The sequence below is a fragment of the Chiroxiphia lanceolata genome, chromosome 1 (genome assembly GCF_009829145.1).
Source record: "Chiroxiphia lanceolata isolate bChiLan1 chromosome 1, bChiLan1.pri, whole genome shotgun sequence".
Classification (NCBI taxonomy): domain Eukaryota; kingdom Metazoa; phylum Chordata; class Aves; order Passeriformes; family Pipridae; genus Chiroxiphia; species Chiroxiphia lanceolata.
In genome coordinates, this window is record NC_045637.1 from 135,437,190 (window position 1) to 135,450,633 (window position 13,444).

General features: G+C 37.1%; 1 protein-coding gene and 1 long non-coding RNA gene across 2 annotated transcripts in view; one reads left to right on the plus strand and one right to left on the minus strand.

Annotated features, from left to right (window-relative positions):
* The window catches only part of LOC116782036 (macrophage mannose receptor 1-like), a 30,795-nt gene that overhangs the window by 10,186 nt on the left and 7,165 nt on the right, over window positions 1-13,444 (plus strand). The window contains exons 11-23 of the mRNA XM_032678064.1: window positions 749-942; window positions 2,191-2,318; window positions 3,510-3,597; window positions 4,161-4,305; window positions 6,576-6,611; window positions 6,713-6,876; window positions 7,381-7,448; window positions 8,287-8,387; window positions 8,708-8,847; window positions 9,824-9,938; window positions 10,567-10,742; window positions 11,423-11,525; window positions 12,912-13,141. Of these exons, the coding sequence (XP_032533955.1) occupies window positions 749-942; window positions 2,191-2,318; window positions 3,510-3,597; window positions 4,161-4,305; window positions 6,576-6,611; window positions 6,713-6,876; window positions 7,381-7,448; window positions 8,287-8,387; window positions 8,708-8,847; window positions 9,824-9,938; window positions 10,567-10,742; window positions 11,423-11,525; window positions 12,912-13,141 (1,688 nt within the window). The remainder of the gene's footprint in view (window positions 1-748; window positions 943-2,190; window positions 2,319-3,509; window positions 3,598-4,160; window positions 4,306-6,575; window positions 6,612-6,712; window positions 6,877-7,380; window positions 7,449-8,286; window positions 8,388-8,707; window positions 8,848-9,823; window positions 9,939-10,566; window positions 10,743-11,422; window positions 11,526-12,911; window positions 13,142-13,444) is intronic.
* LOC116782051 lies at window positions 702-12,020 on the minus strand. Its single transcript, XR_004355105.1, has 3 exons — window positions 11,909-12,020; window positions 9,089-9,161; window positions 702-1,021 (listed from the first exon to the last, which is right to left on the minus strand). It is a non-coding gene; the product is annotated as an uncharacterized LOC116782051 (long non-coding RNA).

Genomic DNA, 13,444 nt, shown 5'->3' on the forward strand with positions numbered 1-13,444 from the left:
GAGTGGGCACTATGTTTTCTGCCTGTAGCTGTCAGTGGCTCACACCTGTGTTTGACATCCAGTGCAACAACCACTGTCACAGCTGCATGTCAGGTGTCGGTGTAAGTCAAAGTTGTACAGAAACAGATTTTTAATAGGTTAGACTGAAGGTAATATTGTGCAGGAGTTAACAATGTCAATGGTCTCATTTTTTTCAAGCTTTTCAACACCAGTTAATAACAACTCATCAGATTTAGAAGAAATATTCTGGGCAGTTTTTTGACCCACGAGGTGCATATGGGATAAATGAGCAGCAGACATCCAGCTGTTTTGCATTTCAGTGATACAGATTACTATCTATGTGGGAGCTCTGACCTTCACACCAGCTAATTATGCCTTAAAACAAACCTGTTGTACTTGGTATCAGTCTTCTTGAAATTGAATTACAAGGATAGTATTCCAAAGTAGTTGTCAGATCATCTATTACATGTGTAAATATAATCAAGAGCCATTTGCCCTGTGATTTCCCTGCAGTGGCAAGATAAGGAAGATTTGTTTTCTAAAGCTACAAATCTCTGATTTTGGCAAAGCTGTGTCTGTGAGATTCATTGGCCCATATCTGGCCTCTGGTAGGAAGTATAAGAATAGTTTTATATCCAAGACATTTTTTTAATCTGCATAATCTGCATCTTTGAATAAAAGCATAAGTCTCATTCCTTAGAAATCTTTTAAGGCTTGGGTTTACTCATTTTGTTTCCATATCACAAAGGAAAAGAGCAAGGGTGTGTTGCCATGGGAACTGCAGCTGGATTATGGGATGTTGTTAGCTGTGAGAAGACATCAAATTATCTTTGTAAACAGTGGGCAGTGGGAGTGCCACCTACTGCTCCTCCAGGACAGGTCCCTGTGGCCACCTGTGCCGAAGGTTGGGATGGATCCTCCCAGGCAGACTCGTGCTTCAGAGTAAGTGTGTGTCTCCCTGCACTTCGAGTCTGAGCGTGAGTTACTGTGATGCTGGGGCACTTTTTGGGAATGATCCTTTCTTTGGTATTCGAGGACAGGAAAAAAAGAGAAAAAATCCATCAAATATAATAAAAGTCAACAGCAGAAAATGATGAACACAGAATGCTAGAAATATGCTTTCTTTTGTCTAAATGCCAGATGAGAACCTCACCTAATTTATTTGCTTCCAGGAGTTTCAAACTTCAGTAAAAACATAGTATTGCATCTCAAGAACTGTCAGTGTCACTTGCAAAAGATAATGTTTCTAAGAAAAAACATGCCCCTCTGCCAACCTTTTCTCACACAGCATGCAATACTCTTAGTGACACTTTTAGATCCAGGTTTAGTTGGTGACTCTTCAGCAAATAAAGCTTTTGAGCATTCTCTTGATTTAACTTAAATGCCTTTACAAAGAAAAAAAATACAGAGAAAGAAAAGGCAAAATAGATCAAAGAAAAGTAAATACGCAGCATTGCTCTTCCAGTTCTTTATATAAGTATCTTCTTGCTTTCTTGAGACTTTCTGCCTGTTGGGAGGCCAGAGTTGATTTTAGTTCTGTATTTACAAGGGTCTCAGCTTCTGTGTCATGCCTAATTATCATTGTATTGGTTCTGCCAGTTACCAAATTGTTGATTATCCTTTCAATAAAATGTCAAGCATTTGGTTCTGTAAGTATGTCCTTAGTTCAAGAATGCACGAACTTCATAGCAAAAAGTGCAGCTATTTGTGTGCTTGCACCACCATGCAAAAACCTCTCCCCCAGCCACGGCCCACATTCTCCCAAATAGCTTTCTCCATCCATGCTATCTTTTCTATTCCAAATTATTGCCTTTCCCTTCACCTTCAATTTCTCAAAAATCTCTTGCTTTCTACTGTGAAGTGTCATGGCTAAAGCTTTTCTATCTTTCTTTGAACCTTTCAGTGGTCGAAGTTCCAACTAGACTATAGATTATTTTTTTCTCCTCTGTACATTCTGATAGCTTTTGTTCTCCTCAGATGCCTATACTACTCTTGGCTTATTTAAAAATAGATGATGTTAAAAAAATACTTACACTTTACATTTCTAATGTTTAATATTAAAGGTTTTGGCAGATGTTATGTTATCTCACTCAAGAATAAAGGGGTGCTAAAGTGACATTGATTTTAATTACACGTATTTTATATCCTTTGCACAATTAGAAATTTATTTTTATTTTTTGTTCTCAACAGTTTTTTGTGAGAGAGGGAAACCAAAAGAAGTCTTGGTTTGAGGCTGAAGAATTCTGTAGAGAAATAGGTGGAAATCTAGTCACAATCAATACAAGAGAAGATCAAGTTTTATTATGGCAATTAGCATCGTGAGTACTCGCATAACAGCTCTTTTTCATGTTCCTGCTATGTTAAATACAAAATTCCTTAAAATATATCTGGACCTGAGCAGGAGGCTGAGCAAAGCAAAGAGGCTTTGATATTTTTGAAATTTTCATCACAGGTTTTTATCAAGGTTGTTGTCCAGATCTGATCAACTTTTAACAAGTTAGTCCCTCTGCCAAAAGGGAGAAAATAAAATGTTCAGCTCTGTGGTATTTTGTAACTGGCTGTAATACTTTAACCAACTCATTCAAAAAAACCCTTCAGCTACTCAGTAATGTAAACCAAAATGCAAGGACTTAATGTGAAATTTTTCTGACTATAAACTGAAGACTCCCGAAATCAGTGATTAATTTTAATTAATTTTTATAGCACTGTAGATGCCATGTCTTGCTCATGATAAGCTATGACATTATTTCCCCCCAAATTAGATTACTATTATGATTGTATTCCATAATACCAAGACATCTCAATGACATCTAATATACAACTAGTTAACCAAAAGTGTTTAATATAGTGATGAATCTAGGTTTACTTTCTCAAATAGATTAAAAACTGTCATATTGAGAAGTTTTTTGATCTCACCTTTCTTCATTTTAATATATTTCAGTATTGTGAGAAGTTGAATGTGGTTTTGTCTGTTAAGTCTCTTTGCTTTAGAGTATGAAATCTTTGTAGAGGGAAACCTTCGTGTTATGCAGTGAATGAAATATGATTCTATTTTATTTGGTTCATAGGTATGACAAGATAAATAGCATGAACTATTAAATAAACTACTTAGGAATTGCCAAGAAGCAAATCAAAGCAGTTGAAAAGCATTTTCCGCTATTTTTTATTAGTTAAATTGTATTATAACTCTATTGATGTTTTACTTTTGCTAAAGCTTCTGTCTTTGAACTCATACTACAGCCAAGAGCTTTGTTGCAGCCACAGGCACGGGAGCCTGAGCTGACTCTATGTCACATCACTTGTCCTTTACCTAATATTCAAAGATGGTAAGACTTATTCCAGTACAGAGCACTATAAAATCCCCTGACAGAGTGCAGGGGATGAGCTTGGCTATGGGCCACAGCTTCCAGTTCAGGTGTGATAGAAAGCAGCATGTCTATGCTTTCCAGCATTTATATCAAGGCCTCTCTTTCTACACTCATTAATCTATATTGTATGAATTATTTTAGGGACAAAGGACTGAACACTCAGGCTTTCTGGATTGGTTTGTTTCTCTTAAATCCTGACGAAGGATTTGCTTGGATTGATGGTTCCCCTGTGAGTATTTATTTGCCGTATATTAATCGACTTAGATAAAGATCTTCATCTTTTTATGCCATCTTTTGCAACCTTTTTAAATCTTCATCAGGTGCATGGCAACCCTTTATTCAGCAGCCGAATAGTTCCCGTGCACTGTCCTAACACACTAATGGAAGTACAAAGTTGCCTCTGTTTCATTCCCGGTACCATGTTATATCCCGTCTTCAACAGTTCATGCTCTTAGACCTTTGCAGCATCCCCAAACAGACAGCGCTGTATAGCAATACAGGAAGTCAGGTTGCCAATATTCATAAAGTGAGATAAACATGACTTCCTCCACCCATAAGTTTTTCTTTCATCAGCTTTTCTGTACGCTGTGATCTTTGCACCTTCTTCAGGGAGTGATTGGGAAACTCAGTTGATTAGCATGATTTTCACAGCCCTCTCAGACCTATTTGAACTCCTGTTGATCCCATAAACAAGGTATTTGAGATGATAAGATACTGAAATTGTATTATACTGGCAATCTCAATTCTACTCAGCTCAAATCATATGGTAATTAACATGTATTTCCAACACAGGTAATTTATGAGAACTGGGATGAAGATGAACCCAACAACCGTGAAAAACTTGAACATTGTGTTATGTTTAATAGATCACCCAAAATGCGCTGGAATGATTTGCGCTGTGAACATTTGCTTAATTGGATTTGTGAAACAAAAAAAGGTATGTTACTTCCTCATTTAACTGCAGCAATAAACCCAAGTTTCAAAAGCAAATTTTATGGATTCAAACAAATTGAAAGGAAGAAAAATACTGGGAATTGTTCATTTTAAAACCAGTTATAATGAAGGCAACACATAAAGCAAGAGAAATGTATTGAGATATTTCAATTGTACTCAGATGCAGGAAGTTAAAGATGTCCCTATTACTTTATCTCTGGCTTTATCTCCTTCTGTCATGGATTGAATAAATTTGCAAAGCAAAGGTACTTCTCTCCTTTTATCTCCTCCCTGTATTTCTATCTGCTTCAGGCATATCCAGGATAGCCAAAGATGCAGGACACTAAGAGTTCTCTGTACAACAGAGACAAAAGCTTTGCTTCCCACTGTGAAACAAATAATGGGAACTAAAGAGAGTGATCAGTTGCTATAGGAACTGGAAACTCTGAAAAGCTGATCAAAAATAGAGTCTGGTGCAACCCTGATGGACTCCTGCATCCACTAGCTTTGCCTGGAAAGCAAGGCCCCAACACCAAGACTCCCAAAACTGGCACCAGGGTCGTAAAACGGACCTGGTTGATGTGTGTTGGGGTGCCTGTCGGTGGAAAATGGGGTCTGCATGGGCTGAAGACCACAAGTGACAACTGATAATGAAAGAACTTGTTTTGTTTACTCAGTCCTATTTCTACATCCCGGTTGTAAACTGAGTATTTGTGTGCATCTCTGTGGAGAAGGAGATTCTTACAAGCTTCTTGAAATGAAAAGAAAATTGGATGCACACAGGGAACTAGTAGGAGGCACAGTAGGGAGGGGAAGGGATAAGCAGTTATATAAAAAACACTGAGTATGTCTAATACTTGATGACTGCCAACAAACCATTACCCTCAAAGGGTGAATAAGGCACCATGGTAACATTGAAAAATTGCTTAATCGAGAAGGAAGAATCACTGTTCCCTTGTGGGTAGATTAGTCACACAAATGTGCCATCCAAACACTGATTTCTGCACACCAGTCTGAAGCAGCACATCCTGTGCAGCCTTATCTGGTATGCTGAACTTGCTGCTTTATACAGATGTGGTTCTCTGCTCTTGGTGAGATTACTCACAAGTACTTCAGAAACCATGACACAAAAACTCTGATCAATTTATCTTGATCCTAGATGACCTTTCAAAAGCAAGAAAAATTAAAGAAATTGATCTTGTTATTGCAAGTCTAGATTATATGATGATCAACATGAGAGAAGACATGCTCAGATGTTAATCCCTCATATTCACTTAAGACGCATATTTACACGAGATACTTCATTTTTCAGAAAACCAATGAATGCTGTTAGCTATGTTAGGATTAAACAATAAAATCAAAATGACAAGAAGTCTGTAAAGTAATAATTAAGATATTTAAATAATTTTAGCTCTGTTCTTCACTAAATACTTAAGAATAAAATGTTTGAAAGACTCCAAAAGAATTTTACTCGATTTTTCATTTTTTTCCCCACTTATTTCTCATCAAAGTGTTCCTGTCATTTCTATACTATTGTGTTCCTCTCCATCAAACCACAGAAGAAATGGAGAAATCTAGGAGAATTAGTAGTCCAGAAGTACAAAATAACAGTCATCCAAATGAAAGCAGAGCTACTTTTGAGAGTCTATAGCTGGCTCTGGAATAGTGACAGCTTAATTGCTTCCTCCTGGTCCATCCTGTAATTAGAAACTTGGGTTTCATATCTAATGGCTCTACAGAACTCTTAAAAACAGACATCAGGAAAGGTGGAATGCACTGAGACACTGGAAATTATGTGTAGTATTAACAATATACAAGAACTAAGCTTTCAGTACTTGCGAATAGTTTACTATGATGTAGATAAGCTTTAGAAATTACTATATTGGCTGGATTATGTGTTTTGGCTCTAGTCCCAAGAATATAAAAAAAGTTAATCATAGCATGTCAAGAAAAATGCTAAAATAATTTTTCATAGTAAAGTCAGTTTACCAAGAGTTTACTGTGTATTCTGGATTGTTTAAGTCAGTGCTTTTGGTGATACATATATATACTGCAAAATACATGTTTTTCACTACATAAATGTTTCTAAATTATACACATAATTTAATATGGTGATATGTGCTCTAAATTCTTGAAAATGCATTAGCATAATTCATTGTTTGTTTGTTGAAATTTCTTTCCCTCTATTACACAAAGCATGTTAAACTACATAAAGCAAACCCCTCTGCTTTTTTGTATTTGGAATGTTGCTCATGATGATCTTTTATTTTACAGGTGCACTGCTAAAACCTGTACCGGACTACAAACTTGGTAGGATCTTTTCCTCTTTCAAAAAGTTGATTATGGTATAGTTTTCAGAATTTGTACAGACCAGATTATGAATGTATTATATACGATTCTTTATCTTTCAGAATATCAATCCACCAGTGATGGATGGATTATATATGAAGATAAGCAGTACTATTTCAGCAGAGAACATGTCCACATGGAAGAAGCACGGAAAATTTGTCAGAAGAACTTCGCAGATCTTGTTGTCATTGACAATGAAAGTAAAAGACAATTTCTATGGAAATATGTAAGCACTGAGCCTATTAATTAAAATTGAATTTTGAAGCAGAGCAGATGATAAAAGGAACAGACTAACTATTCGGCAAGGCTGGAGTCCTGAGCTATTGTCCCACATTGTTTATTTATAGAACAATAGACTTGCTCAGGATCTGCAAAGAAATTACTGCTGTTTTTAATAGGTAGAGAAAAATGGCATGCAAACATTAAAGGTATAGCAAAGGATAGTTCATGCCTAGGTTGCTTATCTCTTCTAATATATGTAGTATTCAGCACAGTGATTATTGCTTTCTTGTCCAGTGAGTTCCTTACTCTAGGATGTTCCACATATCCCTGTTGCCTGCTTGAAATCTGGATCTAAACCTACATTATTCTCACCTGAGGCTCAAATCCTGCAGGGAAAAAAAAAAAGGAAATAGGAAAAAATAATCACAGGCATGGTTAATTGGCTTCCAGGTTTTTGCTTGATGTTGAGGAAGAGTTAGTGCTTAACTTTTAATTATTTTTGTTTTAGAGTTACACAAAACACAAACGGGAATCATATTTCATCGGCTTAGTTGTCAGCTTTGATAAGAAATTCAGGTGAGTAAAGGAAAACTGGTAATGGACAACAAATGATGGTAATGGACAACAAATGATGGTAATTTCATCTTGCTTTTAGGAAGCATTTGTGTGTGCTTTTGTTTTACAATATAGTAACTCCTGTGCAACTGACCTCTGGATAGTTTTCACTAGATGTCTTACATCAGAAGTGTAACACTCTTCTATATTTAAGCAATGTCTTTTTTTTCCAAATTTGGGAGAGCAAACCCAATAGAAGTTCATGGCTGAAACTCATTTTACTTAATGTCTTACACTGAAAGAACTGAGTTAAACACTCAAGCAAACCTGCATAGTTAGTGAGGAGAGGCAGCTCATTTTAGGATGTTATTCACCCGATTCATTTTAGACATCGACCTAAGGGTAAGATTTACTCTGACCAGATCTCCAATGTCTGAGAAAACCTGAGAAAGTCTAGGAAGTTTTGATAAAAAGTATATAGAAATGTTTAATCAGATTAATCTCAGTAGTTCAAGTTATGTGCGCTGGAAGCAAGAAGCGTAAGCAACATCTCATCCAATAGGCTTTCTGAAATTTCTGGTAGAGAACCTCTTTTAACAATTTGTTTGTAGAAGACTTTCAGGAGGACACCTTTCTGGGATGCAAAGGAAGTCCATGAACTGCTGATGGGCCTTGAATGCGATAGTACTAAACAGATGAGAAGCAGCAGTAATGCTGGGGCTATGTCCTCTCTGGGATATGTAGAGCCTTCACCCACTGGTCACTGCTGATACCTTGCTTAGCCCTCTGCCTAAGCAGACCTTGTGACTGACTGCTGGAGCTGTCTGTCTGGCAGCCACTGTCCCCTTGTTTCTTCCAGATGGCTGGATGAGACCCCCGTGAACTATGTTGCCTGGGCTCCAAACGAACCCAATTTTGTAAATAATGATGAAAACTGTGTGATAATGTCACAAGATTTTGGTGAGTAAAATGGCAACAAGAAATATTTGGATAAGAATTTAGCATCAAAATTCGAAATGTTTGGTATATATTTAAATTTGAGGCTACCCCAAAAAGAGGTAGTTCAAAATACTGACGCTTTTTCATAACAAACATGCCGAGGTTTGAAACCGTGCCATCACTATTAGGAGACAAATATATGGCAGAGGAAGGAGGAGTGTATTTGGGTCAATGTGTTTCATTTGTGCCTTATGAATGCTGTCTCGGGTGATGTTGTAGTGGTGGTACCAGAGTTTCTCTGTAATCTGTACAATAATTATCTGTATTCCATTTCTTTACAGGCTTTTGGAAAGATATAAGCTGTGCTGTGAAAAATGCCTTTATCTGTGAAAGGCATAATTCAACTTACTCAGGATTTGCTCCTACTGTACTTCCACCTCTCGGAGGATGCCCTGAAACTTGGCTTTTGTTTAACAATAAGGTGCAGTAATAAATCTCAGCCATATTTAGCAGATTTTCTATAGATGAAGAAACCAACTATCCTTTTTATTTCACCATATAAATTTTCTGTCTTTATACACCAATTTATTAAGAGGCATCTAGTTAGCAGTGTAGTAAATTTCTAGGTTGGCAAATTTGTAACTAAATCTCCAAAAAAAGGTGATTTGAATGTTTGAAGTTACAATTTTTGTAGATGTCCATATGCCTTTGGCCATACTTACTTTTCCAGTTTTTGGAATTTTCTGGTTATTTCAGCACACTTACTGCATGGAAATCTTGTTTCATTATCCTTACCTGTAAATGTAAGACCCTTTTTCTGAGTAACACTGAGATGAAAATATGAAAGGTCACACTTTTCCATATGTAACTGCTTATCACAGAACTCATCTTAAGCTGAGTAACAGACAGCAATAAATGTCAAATCAAATATAGAAAACAAGCAAGCATTGCTTTCTGCTAAGTTAAGCAAAAAACCTGAACATATGAACTTAAAAAACTCCCAAAAAACAAACAACAAATGAAACCCACACATCAATCCCACAATGCAATCAATAGGAAAAACTTTTTATGCAAAGGGCACAAGAAGGGAGGAGCCCTCACCTTTCAGTTATCATGGCTAGGCTTCGTGAACGAAGATTTAGGAAGGCACTATCCACCTTTGTTACAGTCACCTTTCAGTAATGTCCCTGAAATTACCTGTGCACTCTGGATACCTACTTAATTCCTCAAAAACTTTTGTAGGTTGTCTGCTGTTCCCCAGTACAAACCCCACAGGTGTGTAAGTACTGTGCACACATTGCTGTGATTAGCTGTGTCATCTTCTTACTGGCCAACAGGATTCATGTTTAGCAAATCCCCTATCTGCTGCTCTTTGCATGCAGGGACTAGTACTGAATTGATCCAAATCAAAGTTTTTGATGCCTGAATTTCTTACTAATCCTTTACTCTCTCTGCAGTGTTATAAAATATTTGGATCCAGAGAAGAAGAGAGACTAACTTGGCACTCAGCAAGAAGAATTTGTATAGAATTAGGGGGAAATTTAGCCTCCATACACAATGATCAAGTGCAAGGTATGACATCTGAGCCATACAGCACTATGTTTGAAGCCAGCACATTTTACAATCTAGTGATGAGGCTGAAATGTCCTCCAGATCTAGACAGTATAACCTATAAAGGAAGACCCAGAACTGCTTGATCCAGAGAGAAGACTGGAGTGAGATACAAAAGCATCATGCAGAAGGAAAAGAATAATCTGCTCCCCATGGACTTGGAAGATGGGAAAAATTGTAATAGTTTATAGCCAGGAAATGCTCACAGATATTCAAGTTATACAGTAAACAAACATCCATCAGAAATTACTTATGTGCAGCTGATGCTACATTGTGGAAGACTGAATAATCCTTTCCAAGTCCCTCCTAGCCCCCATTTCTATAATATTTCCAGGAAGCCTAAATAATTTTTAACAAAAAGATATTTCTTTTTTTCCTCTGAAATCAAACTGCTTCAGTTCAACTACCCATTGTTATTTTTATCTTTTACCATTAGCTCATAGTCTAACAGTACTGAACTTGATATTTCCAATATTTTTAAAAGATGATTGGTTGTTTTATTTGTACTTTCATTTACATGGAATTTGAAAAAAGGACACTCCTTAGCTACTTTTTATTTTATTTTTTTTTTAATCTATTTTTTTATTAGCCTTCCTCACCTTCCAGCTAAAGGATATTGCCAGTGGAACATGGATTGGACTGAATGACATTATCTCTGAGGATACATATCTTTGGACAGATGGAAGCATATTTGACTATTCTAAGTGGGCACGAGGATTCCCACTTAGAGATGAATATGTAATGGCTGAGCGGAAGTATATCGAGGTAAACAGAAAAAATACAAGTAAACAGAAAAACATCAGAAAATGCGCAGCTTAGATAACATACTCAAGATCCAAGTAACCAGCCTGACTTCTATCTCAGTTAAGATCTTGCTTTCAATACCTTAAAGCAGAAGGTAACTGAATATTTTGAAGAACAAATTTTTAAAGCTGAATTCAGAGATTAATAGCCATGTTTAGAGTCCACACTTATTGTCATTCCTTTCTGGAAGTCTAGAACTGCAGAAAACGAATGCTGTATTATATTTACTGCTAGAATTAATTATATTTATTAGAATTATTATATTTACTGAAAATATTCCATATTACTAGCTGGGATTTTTACTTTGGTTTACTGTTTTACCTTGTATGGCATGAATCCAAATGAAACTCCAACAAATTCAGTACAGATTAACATAAACTACATAGTAAAAATAACGTCGATACACTCCCGGGAATTTTAATAAACTGACAAAAGTTCTTGCATTACTCTGCCAATGAAAGTACATTTGCTTAAGATATATAATACATTTAATTTCCAAGAAGCAATAAATTGAAATAAGAGCCAGAAAATTAGAAAAGAAAGCTTTACATTTTTCTTCTCACATCTATTTCTATTATTTTTCTGGGCATTTTGCACTTTATCAGCAACAATTTGGGGTTTTGTTTGTTTTTTTTTCCTAGACTGACTGTATTGCAATGACGAAAAGATCTGTAGATAAAGAAGGATTTTGGGAAAATACTAACTGCAAGCATAAAAAAAGCTATATTTGCCAGATGGACAGCAGTAAGTTTTAATTTTCAGAGGTATTTTTTGTTGCAAGACATTTGCTGAACAATTTGAGCATTTAAGTCCTCAGTTGCAACTGCATGGCTGTGAGTGTAGCAGGCGGGGTGAGAGAAGCAGGGCTGCTTCCCCAGCTAAGGAATTCCAGTCACGAAAGTCACTTTGGAATAAGGACTATAGAAAAGTTTTTGCTTTACGACCTCTACCCTATCAGCACACCTATCAACACTCAGAGAGGCTGACTTTGCCTACCCTGTAGATATCCACACTTAGATCAGTTGCCTGCATGTGGCAAGCAGATACTTTGAAGGAAGGATTCACCTGCCTCATCATGAGAAAAATGCCCAAACCAGCTTCCTAGAAGAGTTGTGCCTTCAAAATACCTGTTCTCTATTGACAGAAATGTTTAGCCATCTGTGTTTTACCCAACTGTCACAGATATAGGCGTCTGAATCCAATTATTTTGCAAGTACAGTACAGAAAGACAAATCCAACAGTGACCTCCAACTGAGGGGTTAAGTGAGGCCAGTTAAGCTGGTTAGTTTGCTTGTCGGTCCCTAGCAACGCCTTCATATCATAAGAACAGCAATACTCAGAAGGGCAAAAGTTCTAATTTTCTTCACGTAGCCTCAGGGTGGGAGACATATCCGGAGCACAGCTACACTGCAGAGTTTGCAGGAATAAAACCAGGGAACTGCTGAGCAACAAGTAAAAATACAGGAAGAAGACACAGCTGGGCCAGATGTTTCACAGTCTCTGTCCCATGCAAGTGCAGCAAGATGCACCAGGATGAAACTAGCAAAAACAATTGCCAGGGCATCCTCAGCAGTAGCTGAACACAGTTTTTGTCCCTTTTTCTGTCCCCATCACTGGCTCTAAGGCCTTTGCCTTCTACTTCCGCATATATAATTTAAGGCACAACTGCAATTTCCTTTTTCACTTCATCCTACATGTAGCAGCTGGGTCACAAACTTTGCTTAGAATGAAATTCACCCCTACTTTGAGACTGAAGTGATGTGGAGACCCTGTCCTGTGCTTGTGCCTGGGAGGAACTTCACCTGCACTGAGTGTGAGGGACATAGAGAACTCTGGGCAGAGGAACTTGGTGGGACCAGTATTTACATAATTTCACCTGGTCAATGTACGTCTATAGATACACACAGCTCATTTTCTGCCTCCCCCTAATTCCTGAATACACTATTTACACTGTAGTTTAAAATAATTCCAAATTACCATTAAAGTAAGTCTCCTAGGTTTTAAATAAGAAATGCTTTTACTTGATGCTTGTGCTGCCACATTATATTCATGTGTTACTCAAAAGTGATGCTGCTATCTGACAGCTAGTAATTTTCCCCTTCCTCTCAAATTTGTACCTCTTTCCTACAGAGCCTGAACTGTTTCATTCCACAAGTGCTCCAGATTCTGATTTCATCCATTATGGTAACAGCAGCTATTTAATCATTCCTTCTAAAATGAATTGGGAAGAAGCAAGAAAAGCCTGCAAGAAGAAATCTTCAGAGCTTGCCAGCATTTTTGATTATTACAGTAATATATTCTTGCTGCTGCAGGCAGTGCAATATGGAGAGCCTTTATGGATTGGGCTCAACAGCAATGTGGTAAGATTAATAAATTTGTAGTTGGTGCAGTTAAATGCTATGATTGGGTTACTATCAGCAAAAAAGGGGAGGAAGGAATACTAAACAAAGACTCATGAATTTCTGCTCCTGCATATTTATCTTTTCCTCCTTACAAAGTAATAATTTTCTCAGGTTTTTCATAGTGATAGCTACAGTTTACTCCTGAATGTTTCTCCTCAAAACTCCACTGGAGCTTAATGTGCTTGTTTGACAGCCAGCTCTGAGACCTGTTTCCACCAGAGCTTTCCACAGGTTTCATGTTTCCCAGCATGGGAGGCATAC